Raw genomic sequence first — 17,150 nt, 5'->3', positions numbered from 1 at the left:
GATAGATTACATTTTGGATCTCTGGAGACCTGAGTTAATCCAGTACTTTATGTCCTAAAGCTAATCTAATACCTTGGACATGTACACAAAGGAAAGGTTTAGAACATAGAAATTAGGTGCAGATTAGGCCATTCGGCCCTTCGAGCCTATTCAAATGGTCATGGCTGATCATCCAACTCAGGATCCCGTACCTGCCTTCTCTCCATACCCTCTGATCCCCTTAGCCACAAGGGCCACATCTAACTCCCTCTTAAATATAGCCAATGAACTGTGGCCTCAACTACCCTCTGCGGCAGAGAGTTCCAGAGATTCACCACTTTCTGTGTGAAAAAAGTTCTTCTCATCTAGGTTTTAAAGGATTTCCCCCTTATCCTTAAGCTGTGACCCCTTGTCCTGGACTTCCCTAACATCGGGAACAATCTTCCTGCATCTAGCCTGTCCAACCCCTTAAGAATTTTATAAGTTTCTATAAGATCCCCTCTCAATCTCCTAAATTCTAGAGGTATAAACCAAGTCTATCCAGTCTTCATAAGACAGTCCTGACATCCCAGGAATCAGTCTGGTGAACCTTCTCTGCACTCCCTCTATGGCAATAATGTCCTTCCTCAGATTTGGAGACCAAAACTGTACGCAATACTCCAAATGTGGTCTCACCAAGACCCTGTACAACTGCAGTAGAACCTCCCTGCTCCTATACTCAAATCCTTTTGCAATGAAAGCTAACATACCATTCGCTTTCTTTACTGCCTGCTGCACCTGCATGCCTACCTTCAATGACTGGTGTACCATGACACCCAGGTCTCGCTGCATCTCCCCCTTTCCCAATCGGCCACCATTTAGATAATAGTCTGCTTTCCCGTTTTTGCCACCAAAATGGATAACCTCACATTTATCCACATTATACTGCATCTGCCAAACATTTGCCCACTCACCCAGCCTATCCAAGTCACCTTGCAGTCTCCTAGCATCCTCCTCATTTTTAGAAGGATATGGGCCAAATGCAAGCAGGTGGGACACTGTAGATGGGGCAGCTTGGAGGGCATGGGAAAGGACCTGTTTCCATGCTGTACATGACTCGAGTTGTTGGTGCTGCTGTCTTGGTAGTGTTCAGTAGGTTCTTCTTTTGTGCTTTTTTTGTGATTTCTGAATTTTTCGCCATTTTCCACAAATCGTTATTTTGACATGAATGATAGTAAGATGTAGAAGTAGTCTAGATGCAGCATTGAGTTGCTATTGATATAATAGCACTATCATGTGTGTAATGAAACGTTGATCACAGCCAATTCTGTTATTTAGTTTTCTAGTTTTAATTTATTTTTAGTTCAGTATATTGGTTAACACTAAGTAACTTACTAAGTAAAGCTTACTTTGGCTCTGAACTGGTCAAAAGCTTTTTGGCGTTTTGTTGTTAACTTGCCAGTGTTCACATGTTCAAGTACATGTTCAGATGGACTAAGCTGCATCCACAACTCTGCAATTTCTTAATTGTCATGGGCAGAGCAATTGCCAAACCAATTAGCTCTCGACATCTCCGCTGACTTTGATTCTGACTGGGTGAATTCGCCATCTCATTTGCTGAAATCAATGACTAGCTGAAAACCATCTTTAGTCTGAAGGGTCAACACCTGAAACATAATCCGTCCATTCGATCCACAGATGCTGCTTGACCCACTGAGTTCCTCCAACACAGTGTTTAGCTCAATGACTAGCTCCTTTGTCTAGTTGATGATGAGAGCGATAGTGTTGTCTTGACACCATGTTACCAAGATCTCTATCTCCTTCCAGCACTCTGTCTCGTCATTGAGTTCTGGCCCACTCCAGTGATGTCATCTGCAAATCTGTAAATGGAATTAGCACAGAGTTTGGCTGCCATGAGTGTATAGAAAGCACAGCAAGGGGCTAAAAATGCAACTTTGTGGGACAATAGTGAGAATTATCATGGAGATGTTTTGCGCCCACCATCTGTCCCCATACCACCTCTATCCAGGGACTCAACGGTCCTTCCAGGTGAGAGAGAGGTTCATGTGCACCATCTCTAACCTCATCTACTGCAACCAGTGTTTATAATGTGGCCTCCTGTACATTGAGACCAAGTGTAGACTCGGCAACATTTAGCTGAGCACTTGTGCTCGGTCGTTGGTAGAATTCTGTATTAAGATGGAGAGTGACACGGTTAATTCAGAGACATTGGTCCTGAATTTAAAGAAAGGTAACTTTGATGATGTAAAAGATGGGAATTGACTTAAAAGATCTAATTGACTTTAAAAATTGCATGGATGAATTACAACAATTGTTCATATGTCTGGCATTAAAAATAAAAATAGGAAGGCGGCTCAACCGTGTCTAACGAGGGAAATTAGGGATAGTTAAATCCAAGGAAGAGGCATATAAATTAGCCAGCTGAAGCGGCAGACCGGGATTGGGAGAAATTTAGAATTCGACAGGAGGGCAAAGGGGTTAATTAAGAGGGGGAAAATAGAGCATGAAAGAAAGCTTGCGGGAATATAAAAAATGACTAAAAGCTTCTGTAGATATGTGAAGAGGAATAGATTAGTGAAGACAAATGTAGGTCCCTTACAGTCAGCAACAGGTGAATTTATAATGAGAAACAAGGAAATGGCAGACCAGTTAAACAAGTACTTTGGTTCTGTCTTCACTAAGGAAGACACAAACAATCTCCCAGAAAGACGAGGGGGACAATGGATCGAGCGTGAGGGATGAACTGAAGGACTTCCACATTAGTCACAAAATGGTGTTAGGTAAACTATTGGGACTGAAGGCAGATAAATCCCCAGCACCTGATGGTCTGCATCCCAGAGAACACAAAGTGGTTGCCCAAGAAATCGTGGATGCATAGGTGATCATTTTCATAGGTGATCAGAGGATTGCTAATCTAACTCTGCTTTTTCTAGAAAGGATGGAGAGAGAAAACAGGGAATGATCAGTTAGCCTGACATCGACAGTGGAAAAGATGCTTGAGTCGATTATTAAAAATGTTATAGCAGCACATTTGGAAAAGCAGTGACCGGGATCGGTCAAAGTTAGCATGGATTTATGAAGCAGAAAATCATGCCTGTCTAATCTGGAATGTTTTGAGGATGTAACAAGTCACCATAGGGAGAGCCAGTGATGTATCTGGACTTTCAAAAAGCCTTTGACAAGGTCCCGCACAAGACATAAATGTGCAAAATTAGAGCACATGGTATTGGGATTAGGGTGTTGACATTGATTGAGAACTGGTTGGCAGACAGGAAGCAAAGAGTCGGAATTAACGGGCTCTATAGAGAATGGCAGGCAGTGACTAGTGGGGTGCCGCAATATATATATTATATAAATATAATATATAAACGAATTAGATGAAGGGATTAAATGTAACATCTCCAAGTTTGCGGATGACACAAAGCTGGGTGACAGGGCGACTTGGATAGGTTGGGTGAATGGGCGGATGCATGGCAGATGCAGTATATGTGGATAAATGTGAGGTTATCCACTTTGATGGCAAGAACAGGAAAGCAGATTGTTATCTGAATGGTGCCAGATTAGGAAAAGGGGAAGTGCAACAAAACATGAGTGTCAATAGACAATAGGTGCAGGAATAGGCCATTAGGCCATTGCTGATCATCCACAATCAGTACTCCTTTCCTGCCTTCTCCCTATATCCCTTGACTGCTGTTTTTAAGAGCTCTATCTATGCCTCTGGAAAACATCCAGAGAAATGGCCTCCGCTGCCTTTTGAGGCAGAGAATTTCACAGATTCACAACTCTATGGGTGAAAACTTTTTTCCTCATCTCTGTTATAAATGGGCTACCCCTTATTCTTAAACTGTGGCCCCTGGACTCCCCAACATCGGGACCCTGTTTCCTGCCTCCAGCATGTCCAATCCCTTAATAATCATATTTTTCAATAAGATCCCCTCTCATCCGTCAAAATTCCAGTGTATACATGCCCAGTCGCACCATTCTTTCAACATATGACAGTCTGGCCATTCCGGGAATTAACCTTGTGAACCCACGCTTCACTCCCTCAATAGCAAGAATGTCCTTCCTCAAATTTGGAGACCAAAACTGCACACAATACACCAGGTGTGGTCTCACTAGGGCCCTGTACAACTGCAGAAGGTCGTCTTTGCTCCTACTCTTGTTATGAAGGCCATCATGCCATTCGCTTTCTTCACTGCCTGCTGTACCTGCATGCTTACTTTCATTGTTTAAGAGGGAACTGCAGATGCTGGAGAATCGAAGGTTACACAGAAAAGCTGGAGAAACTCAGCGGGTGTCTGAAGAAGGGTTTTGGCCCGAAACGTTGCCTATTTCCTTCGCTCCATAGATGCTGCTGCACCCGCTGAGTTTCTCCAGCTTTTCTGTGTAACCTGCTTACTTTCATTGACTGATGAACAAGGACCCCCCAGAACCTGTTGTACTTCCCCGTTTCCTAACTTGACTCAATTTAAATAATAATCTGCCTTCCTGTTCTTGCCACCAAAGTGGATAACCTCACATTTATCCACATTAAACTTAATCTGCCCAGTCACCCAACCTGTCCAAGTCACCCTGTATCCTCCTCACAGTTCACACTGCCACCCTGCTTTGTGTCCTTGTACATCAGTCACTGAAAGTGTGCATGCAGGTAAAGCAGAAGAAAGCAAATGACATGTTGGCCTTCATAGCGAGAGGATTTAAGTGTAGGAGCAAGGAGGTCCTATTGCAATTGTACAGGGCCCTGGTGACACCGCATCTGGAATATTGTGTGCAGATTTGGTTTCCTAATTTGAGGCAGAACATTCTTGCTATTGAGGGAGCGCAGCGTAGGTTCACCAGGTTAATTCCTGGGATGGATGGACTGACATACAATGAAAGAATGGATTGACTGGACTTATATTCACCGGAATTTAGAAGGATGAGAGAGGATCTTATAGAAATGTATAAAATTCTTAATGGATTGGAAAGGCTAGATTCAGGAAAAAAATTCCTGACGTTGGGTGAGTCCAGAACCAAGGGTCACGGTTTAAGAATAAGGGGTAGGCCATTTAGAACTGAAATTAGGAAACTTTTTCACCCGGAGAGTTGTGAATCTGTGGAATTCTGCCACAGAAGGCAGTGGAGGTCAATTCACTGGATGTATTCAAGAGAGAGTTGGATATAACTCTTGTGGCAAACAGAATCAAGGGATATGGAGCGAATGCAGGAACAGGGTACTGATTTTGGATGATCAGTCATGATCATATTGGAAGGTGGTGCTGGCTCGAACGGTCGAAAGGCCTACTCCTGCACCTACTGTATCACCTGGTTGCTACCATTTTAATTCTTCCTCCCACTCCCATACAGATCTTTCTGTCCTGGGCTTCTTCCATTGCCAAAGTAAGACCACATACAGGCTGGAGGAACAGGATCCCGCATTCCGCTTGCGTATCCAATAAAGAAACCAATGGGATGACCATTGCATTTTCCAATTTAAGATAACTACCAAACACCAATGTCTGTGGTGATGAAATGTTTTGAGAGGCTGGTTATGGTGCATGTCAACTCAGGACCCTGGATCCATTACATAGATCAATGAAGGATATGATCTCACTGGCTCCACTCTGCACTGGTCACATAAATGCATATGGCCGGCTATTGTTCATAAACTCCAGCTCAGCATGCAATGCCATTATCCCCTCCAAACTTGGCACCAGGCTTAGGGAACTGGGTCTCTCCACATCCCATTTGCGACTGGAACCCCAAATTGGCAACAACCCCTCTAACCATCAGCACGGGCACCTCAAGTCTGTGTGCTCAGGGTCCTGCTTAATCTTACTGTACCCATGACTGTAAGCCCGATAGTTTCAACCCCATTTTAAAATTTGCCGAAAACGCCACTGTTGTCTTACGAATAGTGATGGGTCAGAGTAAATGGAGGAGAACCATCTTCTGACTGAACGGTGCCAGAACAACAATCTTGCTCTCCACTTCAGTAAGACCAAGGAACTGATTGTTGGCTTTAGAAGGGGAAGGCTGAGGATCCATAAACCATCTTCATGTTGGGGGTGAATAGAGTCAACAACTTCATTCCTGGACATGCATATATCTGAAGATCTGTCCTGGAGCAAATACATTGCAATCATAAAGAAAGCCCATCAATGCATCTACTTAAATTGTGGACATTTGGTATGTCGATGAATACTCTCTTAAACTTCTACAGGTGTGCAGTAGAGCAAATATTGACTGGTTGCATCACGGTTTGGTTCGGCAACTTGAATGTCCAGGAATAAAGATTACAAAAAGTGGTGAACACTACCCAATCCATCATGGGTACTGACCTCTCCACCATGGAAGAGGTGCTTCCCCAAAAAAGGCAGCCTAATTCGTCAAGGAGCCACTATGCTCTCATTTTACTCCTGCCATTGGGAGCAAGGAAGAGGAGCCTGTGAACTGTAACCTCCAAGTTCAGGAACAGCTTCTACCCAACAACCATCAGGCTATTGAACACTGAACTCCAACTAAAATTAGATGTATGAACTGCATTAATTGCACATGGACTTCAGGCATGGATTTGTACTATCTAGTTTTTAATTTAACTTTATTGTGGCATCTGCTGAGTATTATGCTTATGATACACATACCTGTTGTGCTGCTGAAGTAAGAATTTAATTGTTCCATTTCGGGACATTTTTTTCCTCAACACTCCAGCTTTTGCAGTCTCTTGTTTGTCATCTTGCCAGTGACATGCAGGATCAGAATTTTTTAATTTAAATTTTAATTGTCATATGTGGGTAATATGTAGGCTCATAAATCATTTTAAAGGATTACATAAATAATCTGTTGTTTAATTGCGATAGGTTATGACATAGGTTTTGAGGAGTGGTGCTGTTAACTCCCAAGTTAAAGTTTAAACGTGTTAATGAAGTATTTGACTTAGCTAGATTGGTGGTGCGGAGGGGAGCGAGGAGGTGGTTGTATTTGATTCAGATTCAATTTTATTTGTCATTGTCGGTGTACAGTACAGAGACAACGAAATGCATTTAGCATCTCCCTGGAAGAGCGACATAGCAAATGATTTGAATAAATAATAATAAGTGCGGGGCGGGGGGGGGGGGGGGGGGGGGGGGGGGGGGGGGGGGGGGGGGGGGGGGGGGGGGGGGGGGGGGGGGGGGGGGGTGGGGGGGGGGGGGGGGGGGGGGGGGGGGGGGGGGGGGGGGGGGGGGGGGGGGGGGGGGGGGGGGGGGGGGGGGGGGGGGGGGGGGGGGGGGGGGGGGGGGGGGGGGGGGGTGGTGATTGGCAGTCACCGAGGTACGTTGTTGAGTAGAGTGACAGCCGCCGGGAAGAAGCTGTTCCTCGACCTGCTGGTTTGGCAACGGAGAGACCTGTAGCGCCTCCCGGATGGTAGGAGGTTAAACAGTCCATGGTTGGGGTGAGAGCAGTCCTTGGCGATGCTGAGCGCCCTCCGCAGACAGCGCTTGCTTTGGACAGACTCAATGGAGGGGAGCGAGGAACCAGTGATGCGTTTGGGCAATTTTCACCTCCCTCTGCAATGCCTTCCGGTCAGAGACAGAGCAGTTGCCATACCATACTGTGATGCAGTTGGTAAGGATGCTCTCGATGGTGTAGCGGTAGAAGTTCACCAGGATCTGAGGAGACAGATGGACCTTCTTCAGTCTCCTCAGGAAGAAGAGTCGCTGGTGAGCCTTCTTGATCAGAGTTGAGGTATTGTGGGTCCAAGAGAGGTCATCGGAGATGTTGACTCCCAGGAACCTGAAGCTAGAAACACGTTCCACCTTCGTCCCGTTAATGTGGATGGGGGTGTGCGTGCCGCCTCTGGACTTCCTGAAGTCTACAATGAGTTCCTTGGTCTTCTTGGATGAATCAAGTTAGATACGAGCAGCAGAGACCAGAGGTCCGGGTTTGATCCTGCCCACGGCTGCTGTTTGTGTAGGAGTTTAGCATTCACCCTGTGACTGCGTGGGTTTCACCTGTGTCGCATGGATGTACAGGTTTTTAGGTTTATTTGCCCCTCGTACATAGGAAATGGATGAGAAAGTTGGACAATTTTCAACTAGTGTGAAGGAATAATCGATGGTTAGTGGGAATTTGTGGGCTATATCTTTAAACTATACTGCGATAAGAAAATGAAAGATGTTCCTGTGCTAGTTGTGAGTTTATTTTCTTTGTGAAGGGGTGCAGATGCTTGCAATACGATGCAGGGTTAATGATGAGTGGAAGTTGTCAGTACAGGGCATTTGTGAGACTTTAATCACTCCATCTCTTGGAATTTATTTGAGAGGTATTTTCTCTTTTATCTCTTTTTACCCGAGCTTTTAGTCTATTTTTGATATTCATTTTGGCAGTAAAGCTGCACATTGTAAATCATACAGTTGTATGTTTGCAGCTCACTCATATGAGCATATGTTGTGTGATAGTTCGGTTCAGTGCAATACCGAGAGAGTGCCACCATGTGTGAAGTGCTTTTTAAAAAATAGATAATCGTAATCCGTGTTGTCTTTCGCTTTGTATGATTGTACAATATCCAATTATATTGCTTCCTTCATACTTTGCAGGCTGCTTATAACAATGTCCGAATTCTGTGTTAAATATTTATCCTCAACCAAAATATTTAAAGCAGATTTTATGCCATTGCTTGCTGTGCAGGTTAGTTCCTGTGTTTTCCTGTGTAACAAAGACTTTCAATCATGGTCACTATTATAAACTTCAATATGTTTGAGTTTGACGTTTGTTAAAAGTTCCTTATTAATATGATCACATTTTTTTTGCGAAGTATGAAGCAAGCTGTAAACTTGTATTTAAAAACAAGTAACTGGAAAACTAGCATTGTGAAGTAACTGGCTGGTCATTGTTCAAGTAACCTAATGCTATTCCTATTTTCTCTTGAACAAACATAGAAACATAGAAACATAGAAATTAGGTGCAGGAGTAGGCCATTCGGCCCTTCGAGCCTGCACCGCCATTCAATATGATCATGGCTGATCATCCAACTCAGTATCCCGTACCTGCCTTCTCTCCATACCCCCTGATCCCCTTAGCCACAAGGGCCACATCTAACTCCCTCTTAAATATAGCCAATGAACTGGCCTCAACTACCCTCTGTGGCAGAGAGAGTTCCAGAGGGTAGTTGAGGCCATGGGATTGTTCCTGTACTTTTCAGATTAATACGTCTATTCAGAGTTTGCTTGCCATATGCATTTTGCTGTGGTAAAGATGCTATACCAAATAATGCAATCTATAATGTGCAGGAAGGAACTGCAGATGTTGGTTTAAATCGAAGATAGACACAAAATTCTGGAATAACTCAGCGGGACAGGCAGCATCTCTGGAGAGGAATGGGTGACGTTTCGGGTGGAGACCCTTCTTCAGCGAAGTCCATGTCTGAAGAAGGGTCTCGACCCGAAACGTCACCTATTCCTTCTCTCCAGAGATGCTGCCTGTCCCACTGAGTTACTCCAGCATTTTGTGTCTCCAATGCAGTATATAATCTGTAGAAACTAGTCATTGTATCATCATCTAATGCTTGGCCTAAATTACTTTCCTTGATCGGATTAAATGATTGTATTCCCAGTCATATGCAACCTTTTATAAAGTAACTATCAGAAATGTATTCAGATTTAATCCAGTTATTAATATCTATATCTGTACTGATGAATTGATTTTATAATGGGATCTTCAAGAAGTTATTCATCCACATTTTGAGTGCAAGTGTTTGTTAACTTGGCTCCTACATGGACTATTTTTTAAATTAAGGTTGTGGCATGATGTAGACTTCATTAGAGGAAATTGTTCATCAGCCTTAGCATTTAATCATCTGTCCTTAATTTTATAATTCCTTAATCTGCAATTGGTGGAATTGAGACTGAGTCCATGCAATCTTTCCTTTGAATTTACAGCCTTTTGAATCTTGTTGCTGTGGTCCATGACTTCCCTAAGACTTGGCTACTGCCACTTCAGCTTCACTTTGGAAGCACCAAGACCTACTGTGCAAAGTACTGTCTTTGTCAGATTCCTTCAACACAGAGGCAACACAGAGTGCCCCCCTGAGATGGCTTTGGGGAGTGGGGTGGTGGTGGTGGGACTACATTCCATTTTATTTACACGTGTGCATTTGCCAATGAGATTTAGAAAGAAATGCCACGGTGTCTATTGATGTCCTTGTAGAAATCTGCGCAACATAGTTCTCCATGCCATGCAGGATGTTCCCAAAGATGTCTACTGCTGGAAGATTACTAGCAATGACCTTTGGCCTGTCTGAAATGTGTTGGTCTTCCATTATTAGGAGCCATTTAGGACCACTGGCCGTTTCTTGAATCCAAAATGACAGTGATGGGCACACTGAAGATTGGTGCAACCAATGCAAAGGTTGCTTGGGGATAGCTCACTGATTTAAAGCCCTCCCACATTGCATACATATATAGGAAAAATGGAGTCATGCTAATAAGGTGTATGTTGTGCAAACAAATGTGGCAACAATTCAGTAATAAATACTATATTTTGCAAATTTTATGAATAAGAATAGAATAGTTTCTTTATTGTCATTGTAACATGAACCATGTACAACGAAATTTAAAATGTCAGCCAGTCAGTGCAGCATTCAAACATTTCTAAAAGCTAACGATACATACAAGGTAAAATATTAAAGATAAACAACTAAATAAATATCACGGACAAAGCACGCATACACACCCAACCCTCCATCCTTCTGTCGATTCCACAGTTACCACAGTCCCTTAGTCTGTATCGCCCCTGCCTTCCTTGGCGGCTACATTTAGTGCTTTTATAGCAGTGGGGTAAAAACTGTTTTTTAGTCTATTTGCCCTTGTCCTTGTAGATCTTACCGTCTCCTGACGGCAACAGTTCAAACAGGAGTGTCCGGGGTGGGAATGTCCTTTATGATATTCTGGTATTTTTTGCAGCGGGAACTGTGTAAGTCCTCCAAGGTAAGGAGAGGGCAGCCGACAATCCTCTGGGCGTTGTCAATGGCCCTCTGGAGCGCTTTCCTCTGAGCCGCTGTGCAGCTGGTGTACCACACGACACCGTATGTTAGTATGCTCTCAATGGAGCACCGATAAAGGACAGCAGCAGTCTCTGAGTGATGTTATTCTTCCTGAGCACCCCCAGGAAGTGCAGTCTCTGCTGGACCTTTTTCAGCAGCGCAGTTGTGTTCACGCTCCACGTCAGGTCCTCCTCAATATGGATTCCCAGGAAGCGGAAATCCAACACCCTCTCTACACAGTCCCCTCTGATAGTCAATGGTACCATGTCCGTTTTGTTCTTCCTGAAGTCTATTATTACTTCCTTTGTCTTTAAGGTGTTGAGAAGCAGGTTATTTTCTTCACACCACACTGTCAGCTGCTCCACCTCATCCCGGTAGGCGAATAAAACACTTTTGAAGGAAACATTTCCGAGATCCAGCATCTTGTACCAAATGATGCTCTGATTTGAAATTCTTGCTCTTTTGAAAATTTTAGTTGAAGCGATTATTGTTCTTAATTCCAAATTCTTACTTTTCCCATATCTCAGTTGTGGAATCATCGATTCATCAGTATTTTTTGGATTAAAACGACAAATCAGTCAGTGGTCCCTTCTGCATTTTTCTGAGCCTGTTTGTGTTGGAAGAATGAGGAACTTGACGTGTTTAACTTGACTGTTAGAATAATGTACCAGAAATTGCTCTGGAACCGTTGACGGGAAGGATTTAAGAACTAATTGAGACCGTAGTGACTGTCTTTATGACGTCTCAAGGTATTAGCCCTCGATAGTCATCAATGTGCTGACTATGGGTCAGAAGGCAATCTTACACATTCCACGAGCGCTCCACGAGACATTCAAAGCCACCGAAAGATGAATATTCCAGAAACAGTCTCTTGATGGTTTCTTTATGTAGTTGTACAAAATAGCAAAATCACTCCGAAAACTTCTTTGTCTTCCAGCATATTTCCGTTTCGTCTTCCAGCATATATATGTTTCAATCTTGCTTGTAATCATGGTCGAAAACTACATCTTCCCTATAGTCTTCACCGAACTAAACTAAAATCTATCTCGAGGAGTCTGCGCCAGAAACCTAGCCACGGACACGCCCCAAACTACGTATAAATCCCACCTACATAATTGCAGGCAGATAAAATTAAAGGTAACTGGATATAACAGTAATATACGGAGTTAAGCTAAATAGCTACTATGCTTTGGTACATGTGACTATAATTTCCCCCAAAAAATATGTTGGTCAAAAGGAAACTGAGTAAATTAATGTGCTGGTTTCTCAAAAAATGTTCACTACTTTTATAAATCAGTTGAAGTTATCATTGCTAAAGTTGTTGTTAAGAGCACTGGACGGGTGGAAGACATAGAGGCATTTGGGTGGTTTAAGGCAGAGGGCAAAGATTCAGTAATTGGATGAAAATGTGTGTGGAAATACAAAATTGTCCATTTTGGCAGGAAAAATAAGGAAGTATATTTTCCAGGTAATGTCTTTTGTGGTAACCTGGTTGTCGTAAATGCATGGTTCACCAAAAGGCTAATGAGTGAAGGCAAGAGTTAATTAGAAATAATTAGGGTAGCCGGCACTACTGTTAATTGCAAGGGGCGTTCAACATAAAACATGTCGTATTTCAGTTAAAGGCTATTGATAAGACCATCTGGAATAATGTCTCCAGTATTGGTTTCAAAGTGCATACATGTGGTGGAAGCAGTTTATAGACTTGCTAGACTGATGTCTGATGAGTGGTCTGTTAAGGAAAGATTGGACAGGCTGCTGCAGTTTTGAAGACTATGGGGAAACTTCATGGAAGCACAAAATTGAGAGGGATTGTATTATGTATCTTGTAAATAAACATGTATTTATGTCAGTAACTTTCCTATTGTGGGAATCTGGAACCAGGAAGTCCCTGGTTAAACATAAGGAGCCACCTGTTTAGGGCAAGATGAGGTCCAATTTCTATTCAGTATCTTGAGCTTTTGTCACTCTGTTCCGCAGAGTGGAACCTGCTTTGAAATATCTACGGCTGAGATAAATAGTTTTGATAAGGAAGTTATCGCTTGTATTTTATGTATTAAATTAGTTGGTTTGTCCTGTTTTAGTTCATTTTTGGTTTTAGGCTGTGTGTGGGAGGGGGACAGAAACAGGTTTTTTGGTCTCTTCCTTCGGGGGATGCTACTTCTCTTTTCGTATCCCCCGTCTCCGCCTAATAGCGGAGCTGGCGGCCTCGGAGCTGGGGCAGCGTTCCAGCGTCGACCCGACCTCGGAGGAGCCGGCAGCGGCGACCCGACCTCGGAGGATCGGCCGCGGGCCCAGTGGACGACATTGTCGTGAGCTTGCAGGTCACAGGTTGGTGACCTGTTCTCCGGAGCTCCTGTGACAACAGCTGCGTCTGCTGGATTGGAGGGTGGCAGTTTCGGCGGCTTCGACCACCCCGGGCCGCGGAGTTGAACCGGCCTGTTCGCGGAGCTTGGATTCAGCTGCGGGACTGACATTACTTACCATCACCCGGCGGGGTCATCTGAAGCCTGGATCGCCTCGGCGCAGAGGGAGAATAAGAAGGGAAGAGACAAAGACATAAGACTTTTGCCTTCCATCACAGTGAGGAGGTGCCTGGTGAACTCACTGTGGTAGATGTTTATTGTGTGTTTTTGTCATTTTTTACTATATGTTGGACTGCAAGGCAACATATAGCCTTTCAACTAAGTCATAGTCAACTTTTGTATCTAGAACCGTGCTTTTTATTCTGGAGCAAGGCCTCATTTTAGCAAGAAGATCGAAGTGAATCGCAATTATATATTACTGATTTGTCAGTACTTCACAAAAGCACAGAATGCAGTGTCCTCATCCATGGAAAACCACTGCGTTGCCATAGACTAATTTTCTAATCGTGTTTTGCATTGTTTTAATTATACTGACCTTTTCACCGTCTGGCAGAATTTGTGCCATTTATGTATATTTTCTTTATTTATGTTATGATTCTGCTGCACCAAGATTTTCATAGTATTTTACCGTGCTTCTGCATATGTCAATAAATGCAACTTGAATGCATTATATTTAACTTTCCTCCATGTTGTCATATTTTCCTCTGGAATTGGGGATGCTCAATAGTATAAATATTTTTGTTTTATTTGCTTTTGGATGCAAATAATTTCACTTTATTTAAACATATGTTCACACATTTTCTTCAACTTAAATATTTCAGATTTAATGTAGCTTTTTATCCCCAATCCACGTCATAAACCTTTGTTACTGGTTTAAAAATGTGCACAATAAATATGCTGCTTCTAATCTCTAAACAGTGTTTGGAAAGGAGGAAGATGACTGAACTTAATTACTTTCCATCACAGTGAGAAAGGTTGATTCCACTGTGGTGGATGTTTATGTTAAATTTGTAAAACAGCACCACAATTGTAAAACAACACCTCAATTGGTTTTCGACCCCATTCAGCCAGGTTATTTGACCCACTTCAAGAAACACTGAGACACCTGCACCTGATATTCCTCTACCCAAACATATCTGAGATGGTATTGTTGTACCAGAAGCTTCCTTCCTGGTTAACACAAGCACTTTGTCTTTTTTTGTAAAGCAGCGTCTACAGTTCTTTGTGTTTGCCTTCGTGGTTGTTGAGGCACCATCCAGTGTGAGACTTCCCGGATATTCGTAACATGTACTAGCCCTGAAATGCTTTGACAGCTGATTAGGCAAAATCATCCCTCCCCATGCCTCCCAACTGTAAAATGATCGCAAATATTTTTGTTCACAAATGGAAATATTTAAAAAATGTCAAAAATAGTGATTCTAAATTTTAAAGTTGACATTTAATCGTAAATTGTCTAAACTTTCCCACCTTCCTCAGAACCATTCTTTTACATTGAATGGAGTAGTTGATTAAATGGAGTGGTAGGTTAGATTGGTTCAGCTAAATCATGCAGTAAGCAACTTAATGCTCTGTTGTCGGATTCTAAGGACTATAGGGTGGAGCACAATTGGAAGGAAAATGGCTGCGATACCTCAGGAAGTATGAATCTCTAATTTTTCACTGAGTAACCCTTCAAAGTAGTTGAATTGTTGATCTGGATCTCTTAAGCTGTGGGCTGCTGCTCTGAACATTTTGAAAATTTGCGTTGGTGTGTGCAGTGAAGAATACCAGATATTTGATGTAGTTGTTGCAACTTCATTGAATAATTTGTGCAGTTTGCAGTTAACATTCCCCTCCCCCACACACTTCATAATATTTAAAGGCTAAGTAATATTTAAAGCTAATTAGTAGCTAAAAACTCGCTTGGCAATTTACAGTGCAGAAATTGACCGTAAAGTCAGTAGAATCATTTCATACGAATCAATTTTTTGTCAGTAGATCCTTTTTCCTTTTTCATTTTACCCATATTAGCCTTAAATGCATGTACACTGTTTACCTGAGCCATTTCACATGATAGAATTCACAACCTTGCCACTTGGCATATACAATTATTTATTGAGCAATTGGTTTTAATGATAATTATTATATATTTGGTTTCTTGCAGCATACATTCCCATAGTGTGCCCATTTCTGCCAATGAAGTATTAAGTGCAAATCCTGTTAAAAATTCTTGGGTGCTGTAAACTTGATATCTAAACAAAGCATGTCTTCAATTCTTTTCCCCCCCCAACTCCAATTTTATCAACTCCCATGTGAAAATCAGTTGCATTATCAAGTTCTCCATTTTCTGTTATTGAGCAATTTCAATTTGATTTTTTTTTTACATTTTGGAAGCACAACACATTCTGCTAGGATAGCTTTCAACCCAACGGTCTGAAAATTGACCTCCAGTTTCAGGTACATCCAAAGATCTTCCCTCCCTCCACATTCTATTTTTTTCCCTTTCCTATTTGCCCCTCATGGACTGTATGTATTTTTCCCCCCCCCCCCCCCTTTCCCTTTCGCCTACATTCCTTCCATAGAGCCTTACAATTTATTGTATCAACCTATCACCTGCCATGCTTTGTCTTTACCGTCCTCTCTTCCTGCTTTCTCCCACCCCCGATAAGCTCCCTACATATTAAAAGAAAAAAGTAAAAGCCAAATTTAGCACTTAAAAATGTGATATGGTTTAACTATTACAGCCACATTATAAGCATCCAGAAATTGAATAATTATTACTATAGCAGTATCTCTAAATTGATTAAATACATAGGTATTGTTTTGAAGATGTCATTAGATTGGATCCTGAAGTTATACATATCTCAACGATTATAGTTGGTAATATTTCCTCAGCAAACTAATCACTTTTATCCTAGCTCCCAAAAACAACAGTTGGAGTGCATTAACATGTACAATTATTTCTACATTAAAAATATTCCAGCAAAAGGGTGAAGTTGAAAACAAAAAAGGTCAAAACATGTCTGGTCAACAATCATTCTCAATTGGAAAACTTTTCAAGTTTATACAGTTTAGTTGCTAAATATTTGATATTTATGAATGTTGTCAGTATCTTGACTTTCTTTCTGTTTTAATTTACAGGTGAAATGAATATCGGTTGTTGAATGTCACCAAGCCTCCCATTGATTTTTGGATTTGGCTACTACAAAGGTGTTTTGGATTGGCATAGGGCCACTGTGTGGCAGTACTCATAACAAATTAGGAGTTTGCAAGGAATTTGGATCTCCTGTGGAGGAGGCAGCAGCTGCTGTACAAATCAGACTTGATTTCACACAATCAAAATGGTGTTGTCACAGAGACAAAGAGATGAATTGTAAGTACTCCAGGATGAATCTTATTACCATGTGAGATTGAACTTATGCCCTTCAGTCTGCCATGTATTTAATGTATATTTGTTTATTTTTTATTTTTTATTGTATTTTACTCAGTGAACAATGCCAATCTATTAATATAATATTGTACAATCTATTAAAAGACAAAGCTGTAGGAATTCAGGCAGGTAACTGCCATCAAAAACTTGAGCCGTTGCTCCATGTTTGTACATTGAAGCAATTAAAATTACATTTGAAACCTATAATATACTAGTTTGTCTGCAATAAACTGGTTTTCCAATATATTGTTTAATTCCACAGCTGTCCACATCCATTTGAGAAGCTTAATGTTCTTATACCCAAATCTTAATGTTTTAATATTTGAACTGAGAGAATTTGAAAAGCAAATCATTTAAAAAAAATCAATGTAATAGATTTTTTTAGACACAAAGAACT

General features: G+C 41.9%; 1 protein-coding gene across 1 annotated transcript in view; it reads left to right on the top strand.

Moving 5' to 3' along the window:
- Window positions 1–17,150, top strand: part of LOC129710532 (lissencephaly-1 homolog) — a 116,992-nt gene that overhangs the window by 9,043 nt on the left and 90,799 nt on the right. The window contains exon 2 of the mRNA XM_055657569.1: window positions 16,465–16,696. Coding sequence (XP_055513544.1) covers window positions 16,665–16,696 — 32 coding nt within the window. The 5' untranslated portion in view covers window positions 16,465–16,664. The remainder of the gene's footprint in view (window positions 1–16,464; window positions 16,697–17,150) is intronic.

This window comes from Leucoraja erinacea, chromosome 28 (genome assembly GCF_028641065.1).
Source record: "Leucoraja erinacea ecotype New England chromosome 28, Leri_hhj_1, whole genome shotgun sequence".
Classification (NCBI taxonomy): domain Eukaryota; kingdom Metazoa; phylum Chordata; class Chondrichthyes; order Rajiformes; family Rajidae; genus Leucoraja; species Leucoraja erinaceus.
This window is presented reverse-complemented; position numbering and strand designations above follow the sequence as displayed.